The sequence below is a fragment of the Astatotilapia calliptera genome, chromosome 2 (genome assembly GCF_964374335.1).
Source record: "Astatotilapia calliptera chromosome 2, fAstCal68.1, whole genome shotgun sequence".
In the NCBI taxonomy this organism is placed as follows: domain Eukaryota; kingdom Metazoa; phylum Chordata; class Actinopteri; order Cichliformes; family Cichlidae; genus Astatotilapia; species Astatotilapia calliptera.
Window position 1 is genome coordinate 28,443,119 of NC_137423.1, and position 13,722 is coordinate 28,456,840.

The following is a 13,722-nucleotide window of genomic DNA, read 5'->3' on the forward strand; positions in this document are numbered from 1 at the left end:
TAAAAGAAAGCAAAAATGAAAGAGTAAAGGAAAAAGTTCAGACCTGTGCACAAACGGATCGAAGGGGAGAGCGGTTTCCAAAAACAAGAAAGAAAAAAAAAATGCAGGAGGCTGTTCTACATTGTCAGGGCGGAAAACTTGGGATGAGGGACAAGAGACAGAGGGCGACTGCTGGAGGATATGTGTGCATTTTGAACCCTGAGAGAGAAAAAGTGACCAGCTCTCACCATAATTTTCTCCTTTTGCTTTTTGCCAACAGACCACACCAGAGTCCGCTTTGTCCTCCCCCTACCAGTCACCCCTGTGGCTCCGGCTCGGAGACTTTTAAGAGCAGCAGAGCGGTGATGGTAACGGTGGCGGGGCAGTCTCACACCCAAGAGTGAAATATCAGCTATGAGCATACTCACACTGTGCTTATCTGTTAGCCAACACACATATACTCTCTGCCCGGCTGATTTGAACTATTAAACCAGGGAGTAATGAAAAAGACATTTAAAATAACGCTGTACAGCACAGGATTGATGTGCTGCAGAATGAGCTAAAAGAGTTCACACAAGGCTAAATGTGGTTCGTCACTGATAAAGAAACAAGGTGCGGTAGATTTAGGCCTGCTGGGGTGTGAGGAGCTTTTTGCGGAGAGGCCTTGAATGTGGCCCAATCTTCTTTTTTCCTTTTGGCTGGGTGTGTGTCTCCTGACTTCACCTGCTGTGGTCAACTGTATTAAGGCAGTGAGTGGTTCCATGGCAAATTTCACTAACAGCTACTATTATGGGGAGAGTAAGTAAGGCCCACAGGATATCAGTTGGAGAGAAAAGGTGGTGGGATCAGACAAATTTCTTTTAAGAAGAAAAAAAAAATAAAAATTGGGGCTGCGGGGGAAAGAGGGAACTCTTGATCTCTGAAATGTTTCAGTACAACATGTAGAACACAGACAGCATATCCATTAAAATAAAACAGATCGGTTTTCATAACAGTGCACTGATGAACTGAAAAAAATATATATATATAATCATCATCATCATCATCAACAACAGCAAAAAAAAAAAATTTTAAGATTACTATTATGCTCATAATCCAAACTATGGGGGTTATTTATTAAAAATATATACTCATCACATGACAGAGGAGCCTAACATCTCAGGACAGACGCGCTCCACGTCTGTCATAGACTCTGAGGGGGGAAACTGTACATCACTGGAAACTGACCACGACAAACATGGCAACTCGGGTTGGAAACACTCGGTGGGGTCTGGTAGGAGGGAGTGGGGGGGGGGGGGGGGCGGGGGGGGCGCAATAGTATTTCCCCTTAAAAATGACCTCACATGCACTATAGATAGAGCAGCTTGACGAAGGGGGATTAAATGAATAACAAAACAGCACCTACTACTACTGTTCTAGTAAAAGAAAACTAGCAGATCACAACGATCGCCTTTTGTTTTGTTTTTTTCCTCCTTTTTTTCCTCTCATTTTTCCATCAGCCAGTAAGATTGGGACTGAAACACATCGACTACAGTCTGAATCTGTGCCGAATTCTTACACTATGAGGAAATAAAAAGGTAAAGGCAAACAGATACGCATTGGATTTAATGCCTGAGTATTCATTGATCTTATCGAACCTACAAAGATATTGTCAAATTATTTTATGGGGCTTTTTTTTGTTTTTAAATTGTATCATTACTGCTACCATTTTACAACCCTTCTAGTAAAGAATAGTAAAGATGCATCTAGAAAATCTGTACAAAAAAATAAAAGGGTATGCACGGTACATTCAATATCTGTTACTGAGGTACTAGAAGTGGTGTTCCCATGACACCAGGGCAACAGCGTTTAAGAGTTACTCCTAGGGGCTATTCCTTTGGAACGACAACAGCTTGTTATAAGGGTGAGGGAACATACAAACACACACTCGCACGCAAACCCACACTATCACGCGCACACACACACGCATGCCACGGTCATTAATGAGCCAGCATGCAAGAACACCGTCCCATTTGCTCCTACGGAGAATCTAATCTCTATCGTCCCCTCGCACTTTGAAGGAATTGATGGATTCATGAGCAGATGTATAGGGTTGGAGCATCACAGTGGGAGAATAGTGGAGGGTGGGTGACAGAGTGGGTGTGTTGGTGGTTGTGGCGCGAGCTTAACAATAAGGCGGTAATCTATCCCTGGTCACCCCTCCTGTGGTTTGAACGTCGGCAGTGTGTCATCGTGTTCTTCGTCACTAAAGGTTACCTGTAACTGTGACTGAGAGAAGCTGCAGGCAGCTTCCTCTGCTCTGAGCAGCCAGACAGCGCCCTCTGCTGAAATGCTGCTGGGTTTCCAGCTGGGAAGGAAATGAAAAACAGAAAAGCTGCTGCAATCGAGTCCCTGTGGGCACCAGGTGCACAGGACCTCACACGCTCACTCGCACACTCAAACGCACACAAACGCACATCACTCAAGACTGCTGGCAAGAGATAGAAATTCATACCAGGACATGCAGGTACATCTCTGATATGACGCTCAGAGCTTTTATCTCATGACATCACAATCCAAAAGGGGAAAAGCGTGTGTAAATACAGGGATGACTGTCCTAAAACTAGACAATCGCAGCAGTGAAAGTTGACAAAGAATAATGGGTTTAATACTCACAGACGAGTTTAGCAGATAAAAAACACACTGTGACAGTCAGAGAGCTCCACACTGACAGCATTATGGATCCCTCTGCTGAGCAAACTGATGACAGCGCAGAGGAGAGACAAGGGCCAAAGTGGGCTAAAGGGTTAGCTAGATACTTGGCAGGGAGAAGAGGATGTACTGTTTGTGATTCTGTCCTGTTTTCTTCTTTTACTTCAGTACAAACTTCACCCCCCATCATGAGAAAGATGGAAAGGGTAAGAAAAAGAAAAGAGGAAGAGAGCAGTAACATGAGCCATTAATGTACAAAAGTGGGGCTTCAACCATTCTGTGTCTGTGCCTCTAGTGGTCAGAGGAGGACTGCAGGAGGCAGACTGTAAAGCCTCGTGTCAGAAATGCTTTTTTTCTTGTTTTCTTCTTTTTTAAACAAACAAACATTAACATCTAGAACCAGAGCAGATCAACTTTTCATTAAAACAACAACCAACTAAGGAAATAAACCAATCCAATCACTGAATCCTTGAGAACACAGTTATTGCTGACGTAGTGGGGGAGTGAAGGAGATGAGGGGATGGTGGGTGAGCAGGTGGATGATGGAGGCAAGGGTGTATTCTGGGTGGTGGTGGTTGGGGGGGTGGATTGTTGTGGTGTGGACAGGTCACTCCTGGGCTGGTTATGTGATCTGAGAAAAGACTGTAGAGCCACGTCAGGTCAAACTAGTGCTGCCGATGTACTGGAGGGTAGGGTTGTGTCTGATCCTGGGAGGCGGGGGTTGGTTTCCAGAGATGACGGAATGTGCTGACGGCGGTGGGGGGGGGCTATTGGTCGGAAGGGATGTCTCTGTCGGCTTCGGCCTTAGTAGGTTGCCCTGGGGATGGGGCGTGAGGGGGGTGGGAGACGGGGGCGATGCCATGTGCCAGGGTTCCTGGAACCAAACTTTCAACGCCTGCGGCAGCTCCTGGGAGACCGCCTGCTGCTGCAACGTTGATCAGCCCCGGAGGAAATCTGACACAGAGCCAAACAAAATCAGATCAGGTTAAATTCAACCTTATCACCAATGAGGCAATCTCGGTCAATTCTCCGCTCACCTGTAGGCGGCTCCATTTAGTTCTGGGTGAACAGTAGCGGCCTCAATGCCGGGCCACTGAGAGGCTGCCATCAGATACTCCTTATTAACACAGTTCTTCAGACTGTCGGGGATACGCCCTGCAGTAAACAAACCACAAAGTTTCGCTGTCAGATATGACCGACAACCTCCTTATTCAGCTACCGGATACATTTCTGGTTTAATGTTCTAGCAATATGAGTCAAAACAGTCTCAGCATGGCAACAGGGAACACGTTACTCCAATGAAGCCTGTGTATTCCAAACGCCTTCGATGCTTGTTTCCTGCGGGGGAACACAGCGGGTCTATGTGCCGCGCTGGAATGGTAGCGCTGTGCAGGGCGGCTGCTGTGTTCGCTTCGTATTACTCCTCACCCCCCACCCAATCCTGTGGCTTGTCATGTCTTTCACAAAGTGTGATGTGGACATTTATGTGCTTTTTGTGCAGAGGAGTTTTTTTGTTTCTTGTTCTCATGCTGTCCTACCATGGAAGCACAGCATGAGTAGAGGTCTCTTTTTTCCCTCTTGTACTTTCCCATTGTTGTGTATATTTCAGTGTTTTTCTGTAACGCTACCGATCTTCGACTTGTATCCCCATGTAATGTCTGTGTTGTGTCTGTAAGGTTGGGGGGGTTGGGGGGGGGGGGTCCCATTTCACTGCAGGGCAACCTGCATGTCGCGAATAAAGCTTTGATTGATTGATTCATCATACATGCTCTGTGTTTGGTGGTAGGCATTTCATTTTAAATTTTTATGTGTGGAAATATAATCAAGAATTTAAAAATTTGTGTTTTTGGAATTTTACTCTTTAACCTCTTCTCCCATAAAGACAATATTTGAGGACATCCCATGGACCCTTAATGAGTTTTGAGACCTCGGTAATAAAAACTTGGTTTTATGATCATTAGAAGAGTTTCTAGGTTTTTCCAAGGGTAGTGCTAGTAAAGTGTAAAGGCAGAGTTCCCCTTCACTAACATCTGATCCAAACTGAGTAACTTTGTCCTGAAAGCCGGTCTGAAATATGACAGTAACTGCTCAGTTCAAAAAAGAGAAACAAGGGGTACTCCTGGTAGCACTCTAAAACTCTATCACGCATCTTAAGAAAATCCAGAATTAGTCAGACTCCAGCTCTGATCCACTAATTCTGCACTTGTCCTAACCACAAAAAACCTGTATGCATGCTTAGAGATACAAACACTGGGCGATTCACAGAACCCAAACTGTCATTAGAAAAGTGATAGTTGCCAAAAAGTGAGGAGTGTCACATGATAATGCGTTCACTGCAGCGAAAGAAATGGCTTGATCTCATGAGATGAGTGTACACGTCTTACCAGTGATGGCCCGGCGCACCTCTCTGGCTGCCTCTTCACGAGCCTCGACAGATGCCTGCTCACTGTACCAAGATGTGTGCGGGGTACAGATAAGGTTGGGGGCATCCTTCAGAGGGCCTGTTGAAAAACTGGAGAAGAAAGTACAGGCTGATACAGAGAGAGCACTGAGGGTTTGCACCACACTTATGTATGAATGTAGCGGGCCAGTTAGAGCCCAATTCACTAGGGTTACCTGAAGGGTTCTGTCTCATGGACGTCCAGGGCGGCACCTCGTATCCGGCCTTCCTTTAGGGCCTGAGCCAGTGCTTTCTCATCCACCAGACCGCCTCTAGATGTGTTCACCAGGAAGGCTCCTTGGCGCATCTGTGTCATTAACAATATCATTCAACAATGTGGATGAGAGCTTGCGAGGAAAGGCTAAGAATTTCAATTTCCAGCAAAATGCAGTACAAACTGAAACAAATGAGCACTATTAAACTCTGATTAACACACACAGTCACAATTACAAGGTTTGGCTCAGGAAAAGCTGCAAATGTTTGAAATGTCTGGCACATAGAAATTGTCACTCATTTAAAGTCCTGTCGATTATTTACTTAGCTGATGCTAGATAATGATTATGTTGAATTAATCCCACCAAAAAACTACAATTAATGCATTCAAAGACCCCTGCAGAAAAATATTTTTCATCCTCACAAAGAGCAATAAGGCAGAATTAGGCAGGAACGAGTCCTCAGATGTTACTGAAGTCATTTTGATAATAAACTTCTAATCATATGGATGTGACAAATACATCTAAAATTAATAACCTAACTGAACCAAATTATCAGCTGATGCAAGATAATATTTAGAGTAGTACGGCAGAATGCAGTCGTATCTAATCTCATCTAAAATAAACAACGCAAGCTACTCACAGGGTTTAAACAGATAGCAGAGGTATGTTGTCACTAGACAATCTATTCTAAACAAAACATAGCTGAGGTGGAAGTAATGCTACCCTTTCTGAAACCAACATTGTTTTGGATATTTGGAGTATGTTCACACACCTGTTTGATGGTGAAGTCATTAATGAGATGGTGGTTGTGCTCATTGAGGCTGCAGTGCAGGGACACACAGTCAGAGTGGATTAGCAAGTCCTGCAGAGTGGCCATTCTCTGCAGGCCGAGTGAGCGCTCCACGCCATCAGGCAGGTAAGGGTCATAAAAGATCACGCCAAAACCAAAGGCCTTTGCCCGCAGAGCTACTGCTTGACCAACACGTCCTGGAAGGAGGAAGGGGAGGTTAGGGGTATAAGAAGCCATTAGTGGTGCACAGGCTTATTTTAAAATTCGTCACATTTCCTTACTTTGATGCCACCCCTCACTACGCTTTTTACTCACCTAGACCAATAATGCCCAGCGTTTCCCCCCGGATACGAGCGGCGCCACCAGCCACCTCTCTGATCTGCTCCACGCTAGAAGCACGGGTCCCCTCCCTTAGAGCTTGGTGCATCCAGGTTACTCGCCTGTACAGGTTGAGAATCAGACATAGCGAAGTGTCCGCTGTCTCTTCCACTGAGGCTGCTGGCACGTTACAGACAGCGATGCCTAAATAACAGGTAGAAAAGAAGAAAGAAACACTAACTAAACCGTTCTGTTTTACTGTGTGTCACAGCATGGCTGTACAAGTCTCTGAAAATACAGTACAAATTTGATCCTCTCACCCAGCTCAGCGGCTGCTTTGACATCAACGTTGTCGAAGCCGGAGCCGATCCTGACAATTACTCGTAGGCCTTTAAACTTTTCCAAGTCATCTCTGGATAGAGTGATAGTGTGGTACAGCAGAGCGGCCACTGCCTCGTTTAGCACCTGTTGGAGACAGATGGAAATTTTAACACCTCGGTGTTCATCTCAGTGGACTGCACTTATCATTCTGTTACAAGGCTGCAGTGTTGTGCACAGATTTCGATTCCACTTGTGAAGGAGGTGCATGCATGCTCTCTTAAATAAATCATCAAATAATACAGCTGCTTCTTTACAAATCTATTGCTAAGTGCATTATAATAAATGAATAATGAAGTGAGGAAATAAAGAAAGAAATAATAAACTAAACTAATCAACTGCATTCATCTCCACTGTCTTGGGCTGCAGCTAGCGGTGCTAATCCTGAGTGACTTCACGTTGTTTGTACATGAAACACTTTTCCATCTGCTGCAGGTTCTGTTAAGAGCGATTCTCCAGCTCATAATGGAGTTTCAAAGCAAAGCAAGGACTAACAATCTCCAGCTGCAGCCCAGGATGGTGTAGATGGAATCTTTCCAACCATGGGACAGATCCTCTCTTAGGAAGCAGGTGAATGATAGTGAGGACCGCTACAATAGCATCCTGGCCAGCAAGGCAGCCAGCAAGAAAAACATGAGACAGGAAGGTCAGAGATAGTTAGTAACTGAGCCTTCTAAGTAAGGAAAAAAAGAAGTGAGAGGGTTCTCTCTGAGAGACTATGTAACATAACATAACATAAAATGTGCTTGTTAATATGTCTGAGCCATCTGTCACAGCCAAATCTGTGTGGGGGGGGAATTTTTTTCTCCGCAGGTTTCTTTTGTGTAGACAGCTTAGACGCTGTCTGAAGTTTACAGCTCTAGGAAAAGGGAATGCAGCCTTTTTTGACATTTAGAAGGTTTTAGAAGAATGTTTCATGTGACATCAGAATGTCGTGCCTTTTTAACGTGTGTGCTTGTGTCTCCTCTACCTTTTCATGAATCTCTTGTGTAGACTGGGCATCACAGAAAGCCACTGTGGCCACATCTTTCAGGATGGGCATCTCCACAGTGCAGTCACGCCCGTCCAGCAGGGCCACCAGAGGCCGAGGGTGCATTGGCCCATTCAGGATTGGGGGTCGGATACCTGAGTCCGCCGGGGAGAAAAGGGACAAATGTGCATCAAATCAATCTGAAGCAAGAACCAGGTAAAAGTATCAAATTGCCACAGACGCATGTGAGCACTTGTTTTCAAACAGATTTTGTTACACAGCCTTTCTGCTTTTTTGCCCCCTTTCAAATGTAGCTTCCACATGACGTTTGACGTAAAGAGCTACCAGCTACTTGCATTTCAGAACCAGTAAATTTCAGCTGAAGGTTTGTGACTCAACAGTCTGCATTTCCCATGTCTGGACTATCCGACGTGATACAAGTCATCATACCCTCACAAAAAAAACCCTGCGCACATGGCTAAACAGAGCTAGACAATAATAACTCAAGACTTTTATGACTGTATTTTTCCAACACTTACACCAGAACCTTAAGGGAACTATCAAAATGGTGTGTTTAAGTGTGTGTGTGTTTATACCAAGTGTTTTAAGGTTACAAAAGCAATGTGTAACCATATCTATGATGGGGCATGGACAGTGTCCAGCCATCTGGCCTAGTTGGCATTGAACTCGAGCTCTGTTTAGGATGGCATGTAACCATTATACACCGTCAAGACTTCACAGATCCATCGCGTCCTGTTCAAATCTACTACTCATAAAGGGGAAGCTCGGACACTGGTTAATGAAAGAGAGGCTTTTAGTTAAGTGTTAATTCTGGGAACTTGGCCTGCCTACTGTATGAGCAGACGGGTGGGGGTAGGGACAACGGGGGTGAGGTGATGGGTGTATGATGACTGGGGGAGGGGCGGAGAAAACTGTGGGGTCTCTGGGAGGAGGTTGTGGGGATTGGAGAGGAGGGGGGGCCTGAGTCATGACCTAAATTCTCCCGTCTGGAAGAGTCCCTACTTCTTATTTTTCCTGTTGTACCCTTTTATTTCCCCAATCGCACACTCACAAACACCTCAGCAGCAAACATCTGCACAACTGGCTCATGTGCACTACGGTCAATATTGCACGATTACCACAAATCAGAGGGATCAATAGGGATGCCGCGAGAACCGATATGGTAGCTAAGAAAAACAGGAAGTACTTTGCATTCAAAGGTGGGCAAGCAAGGGATGATAAGTGCAACATGCCCCCTGCAAATTAAATGATATTTTTTAGAGAAAGGGAGGAAATACTTCCAGTTGAGCAAAGCACCTGAAAGACCAGCATCCAGATCGGTTCACGGAATTCAAGTTGAGTGGGTTTCACTTCATAGTATCAGCAAACAAAGTATGGTCCTTCTTAGGTTATCCTGAAATACACGTTAGCGTTTTGTTTGAGACAGCTGGCACTGCTGTTGTGAAATTAACTTTGTTTTATAGGCTGAAATGTTTGCAGTGGCTAACACTAAATGCTTATGCCAACATAATGTAACTGTAACATTAGTAAGCCACTCAGCAAACACCCTAACACTTCAGTCTGTGTCTTCTCAAAAAAGAAATTATAATATTAACATCTTAAATAAATGATCTGCCATGTCAGTGTTTTAACACAACATTTAAGTATGTTGGATAATATTTTTGTTTTTGGTAAATAAAAATCATATTTTTACTGGTACAGACTATTCAATTAAATTATAAACGCCACATCTTTGCAAAAACAGCTACATCAGTAAAGTGTGTTTTACTCTTGCTCACTGTAGTTTTCTCACATGAAATCTGGATAAATCTTTCAGGAGAATCAGATCCAACACTTATTTCTCAGGACTAGAAGACAACAGGAGACTGTCCACTTGGGTAGAGCCTGCTGGAGGCAGGACACATGACGCCCACTCACTCGCTGTGGATTCTCTAGACAATTACCTGTGCTACTCACACATTTTGCTGCATTTAAGCCAGCTAAAGTCCACTTAACACCTGGATTGAGAGCTGGATAACCTGCCCAAATAATCTCTAGGGACGCGTGAAGGCGACTTTAACGTCTTCAGGCTTGGACTGACTCCACACATGCGCCAGCACTCACTATCTCAGTCCTGTTGGGTGACAGGTGTGTGTGCGCCTGCCCCCATGGTGGGGAGTGTGACAAGCAGGAACATTTACTTGGACAGAAGACAGGACGTAATGGTGAGACTGTTGAGGAAGAAAAGGCGCTGGTAGCTGGAAGGGGGGTGGAAAACAAATATTTGCAAAAGCTTCCTCTGACGCCTGAGCATATCTCAATTCATGAATAAAATGCACACAAGCTGAGGGGAAAAAGGTATTTATAAAGCCTGGTACACTCAATCTGATGCACACCATTTAGCAGTGTGATTCACATTTGCGGCAGAAGGTTCAAGAATGCCGTCATGCTGACTGCAAACAGGCTAGAGAAAAAAAAAGACAAAAAACAAAGACTCTTACTATGCAGAAAAACCCAAATGGGTGCGTCACAAAGACTCCCTGTGTAAAAATATATATCCAAGTAGGCCTACACAGAGAGCAATCTGAGCAAAGGACATCGGTATACCCGAGGCCTACAACCAGCGAGCATGGCCGCACACACAATGCAATTCATTCAGTGATTCATTCATTCTCCCTCCCTCTCCCTTTCTTTCCCCTTACTCCCTCCTCCTCCTCCCCCCCCCCCCCCTTCTGTAGTTAGAGTAAGAGGTGAGGGGGGAGGGGCAGCAAGCGATGATAATGCAGCAAGCAGCAGTACTCCACCCAGACACAGTGAGACCCACATACACACACATGCGATTATTCAGTTCCTTCTTACGCCTGCGACACCAACACACACTAAAGACAAAAAAGGAAAAAAAAGAAAAAAGGGAAACTGCACACACATAGCCGGCACCACACCCAGAGCCTAGATCCCTTCCCCCCTTCCACAGTTCACAAATTTCAAAAACACATGCCGATATAGAAAACACATGAGCACCGGGGCTAACCTTGCATTATGAAGTCTGTCAGCCTGTCTTCCTCTCTCTCTACCCTCGCCTTGCTCTCCCTCTATTGCTCGTTTTTTTTTTCCTCCCTCTCTCTCTGTTAGCCTGCTCTTGGCTGACTGGATCCCAGCTGTCATCCACGCCCAGCCCCTCCCCCACAGCCTGCCTCCAATCACCGGACGACTCTATTGAGAGCCAGCCAACCAGCACTAACCTCATTAGCATAGCCCAAGCTGAGGCTGAGAGCGGTTTGGGGGGCTGTTGTCGTTTTTTAAAGAGACAGCTGGCCCGTTTCCCTGTAGCTGCGGCCACGACCCTTCACCTTGTCCTCTCTCCCTTTCACCCGTCTCCTGAGACTCTTCCAGACGCTTCCCTCCATTTTAGCGCACCGTTATGTCTCATCACTATCATCAACTCTCCACTCTCCAACCACTGTATCTCTAGAAATCTGCAGTGCAACATCTTCAAATGCATTTTGCTAAAAAGATCCAAGTTCACCTATTTTTCTCACCTAAAAATCGAAACAATTAATTTCACCGTGACTGTGTGCATCTGCCCATTCTGATGGATATTTCAAATTCTTTACTACTGTCCGCCTTCGGAGTTAAAACCCTTGTGAGTTGTGGCTTAAAAGGTGGTTTTTCTCATGAGGACACAGCATGTAGTAAATCTCTTCTGCAACCAAGTATTAAAGATTATTTCATAAGAAACTATCATTATGTGCAATGGCACAGGAACATTACAAACAAATGTTATTATACTTCCTCAAAACACTTATATATATATATATATTTTTGAGAATCCTACATATATATGACTGTAATGCTTATAGTCTCACCCTCACAAATGCGGTCGAGTCTCTGCCGCTTGATTTGTTTGTGCTTGTCCATCAGAGCCATACACCAAGCAGTCTATACCCAGGGACACAGAAAGAACAGATCCAAGTGGTGGCAGGGTCCCTTTAATGACGTCCACGTATTTTCACCTGCGTACAAGAATCCAGCCAAAAATGAAAAGATGAAAAAAATTGAAATTTTAAATGCATCCTTATGTTGACACCTGCATTAAACCCAACTTGCAAATGAAAAGTAATGAGGATTTTAGAATTCAAAAAAAGAGTCACTTTCTTTTTAAACACATAGAATTTGGAGTATTAGAAGTTAGCCATAATCAAACTTGCCAGGAATGAAAACACTCTCAAGTGAAACTTTTTTTTCACAAGATCAAGTGATAACTAAAGCTAAAAAGTTACAGGACTACGGTTTTGGGGGCGTTGGGGGAAATATACTGTATATTTACCCCCAGAAACTTATTATAAGGATTTATTAGTACAGCTGCAGGGTTTAGACAGACACTCACCTGGAGAATAGCGTCTGTTGCACCAGTCAGCTTCACAACTTAGTTTACACTGTAAACAAAGCAGAGATAAAATTACTTTAGGTGATAATAATGCGAAACAGTGACGCTGCAGGTGGCTCATTAAAATAATAAAAATAATAATAATAACTGAATAAAACTCGACACTTATAACATCGCATGCACAGCAATTAAAATGATATGGCCATCATCTAGTGGCAAAAGTATTTTGAGAGAAGTAACTTGCGCTGTACAACTCGCATAGTTTTTTCCCCCCCTTCTTTTTCACAGTTAGACTCGTTCGTGTTCCCCAACTTTCTCCTTAACTTTACTACAACAACCTAGGCACACAGTACGAATAAACAGTACGAAAGGACACTCTTGATAACTTTTTGGTTATAATATCCCCAACGGTTAGCTCCCAAATTACCGTTAATGAACTAGTTAGCTTACAGTGCTAGCTCACTCGTTTCTACTCTATCCAGAAACACCGGAACGCTTACAATGAAGGATAACATTCATCCGTTAAATGCAAACGTTACATTTATTGACTCATATACGCAGATGACATTCACTAAAGTCCACTCCGAGTTAGTTCAGCTAGCATTAACTTTTGAATCGCAATCCGAGCTATCGCTAACTAAACACATAGCACAGCAGCTAGCTGCGCGACGGTGGCTAGCTAACCCAAACACAAACACTTGAGGACTCTCTAACATTTTAGTGGCAAGTTCAAACTCCCGCCAACTTTCGAGTACACGTTGTTTTTGATGTTATTTACTTCTCATTAACTCGTGAATAGTGTTGCTACAACCCACGTCCACAATTACATGAGGCGTTTGAAGCGTTGCTAACGTTAGCTAGCTATCGCCGATAACTAGCGTGCAGCTGAGTGTGTGGGAGATGAGAACGGAGGGGGAGCCCATTTCGTCCGATCTGTTATCAGCGAAGAGCGCTACAATGTGAAATGTCTGACCCAGAAGCTTTAAAATCATTAATTCTTCGGGGAAGGAACAATCGCCCGTATGCTTGATTTGAACCACATCTACTTTGTGAACTAAAAAGCGAATCTTGTGAGGAGAAATGATAATTATTTACCCCGAATAAACTCTTTGAGGAGTGCTCAGACAGTGTGCGTGCGTCGGCGGTGTTCCCTCTCTCCCGATCGCCATGAAATTAGACAAAGAGGAAGTGGCTTGTCGATGTGGGGGTCAGACAGTGTGCGAGAAAGCATCCTTGGACTGGAAGGAGCGCCCTCACCTTTCAAGGCGGAACGACAAAGACGCGCAAACTCTAGTGCAACAAGTCTGCAGGCAGCTATCAAAACTTTCTGCTTAAACTTTAACTTCGTGTGCAGCGTTCTTACACATACACCCGCAGACCCGATTCTGCTCAATTTGTAATTCGGTTACAGCTAGCTACAATATAGTTTACAAGAAAAACATATTTTCTCCCCGAGCGCGAAATGTAGGTGCATGTGTGTCAATATCTATGTTAACTAACCCAAACTGGACTATACAGTATATCCATACAGCACGACTATTATACTGAGATCAG

General features: G+C 44.3%; 1 protein-coding gene across 2 annotated transcripts; it reads right to left on the reverse strand.

Annotated features, from left to right (window-relative positions):
* Positions 1 to 2,480: 2,480 nt before the first annotated feature.
* Positions 2,481 to 13,674, reverse strand: ctbp1l (C-terminal binding protein 1-like). Of its 2 annotated transcripts, none has more exons than XM_026191836.2 (11): positions 13,264 to 13,674; positions 12,169 to 12,217; positions 11,648 to 11,794; positions 7,782 to 7,936; positions 6,754 to 6,898; positions 6,431 to 6,637; positions 6,098 to 6,312; positions 5,287 to 5,417; positions 5,055 to 5,182; positions 3,708 to 3,825; positions 2,481 to 3,624 (listed from the first exon to the last, which is right to left on the reverse strand). In XM_026191836.2, the coding sequence occupies exons 3-11, from the start codon at positions 11,706 to 11,708 to the stop codon at positions 3,438 to 3,440; spliced, it is 1,347 nt and encodes a 448-aa protein (XP_026047621.1). In that variant the 5' UTR covers positions 11,709 to 11,794; positions 12,169 to 12,217; positions 13,264 to 13,674; the 3' UTR covers positions 2,481 to 3,437. The 2 variants fall into 2 exon arrangements, with proteins under 2 accessions (XP_026047621.1, XP_026047630.1); XM_026191845.2 differs by lacking the exon at positions 13,264 to 13,674 and adding an exon at positions 12,947 to 13,011.
* Positions 13,675 to 13,722: the final 48 nt, after the last annotated feature.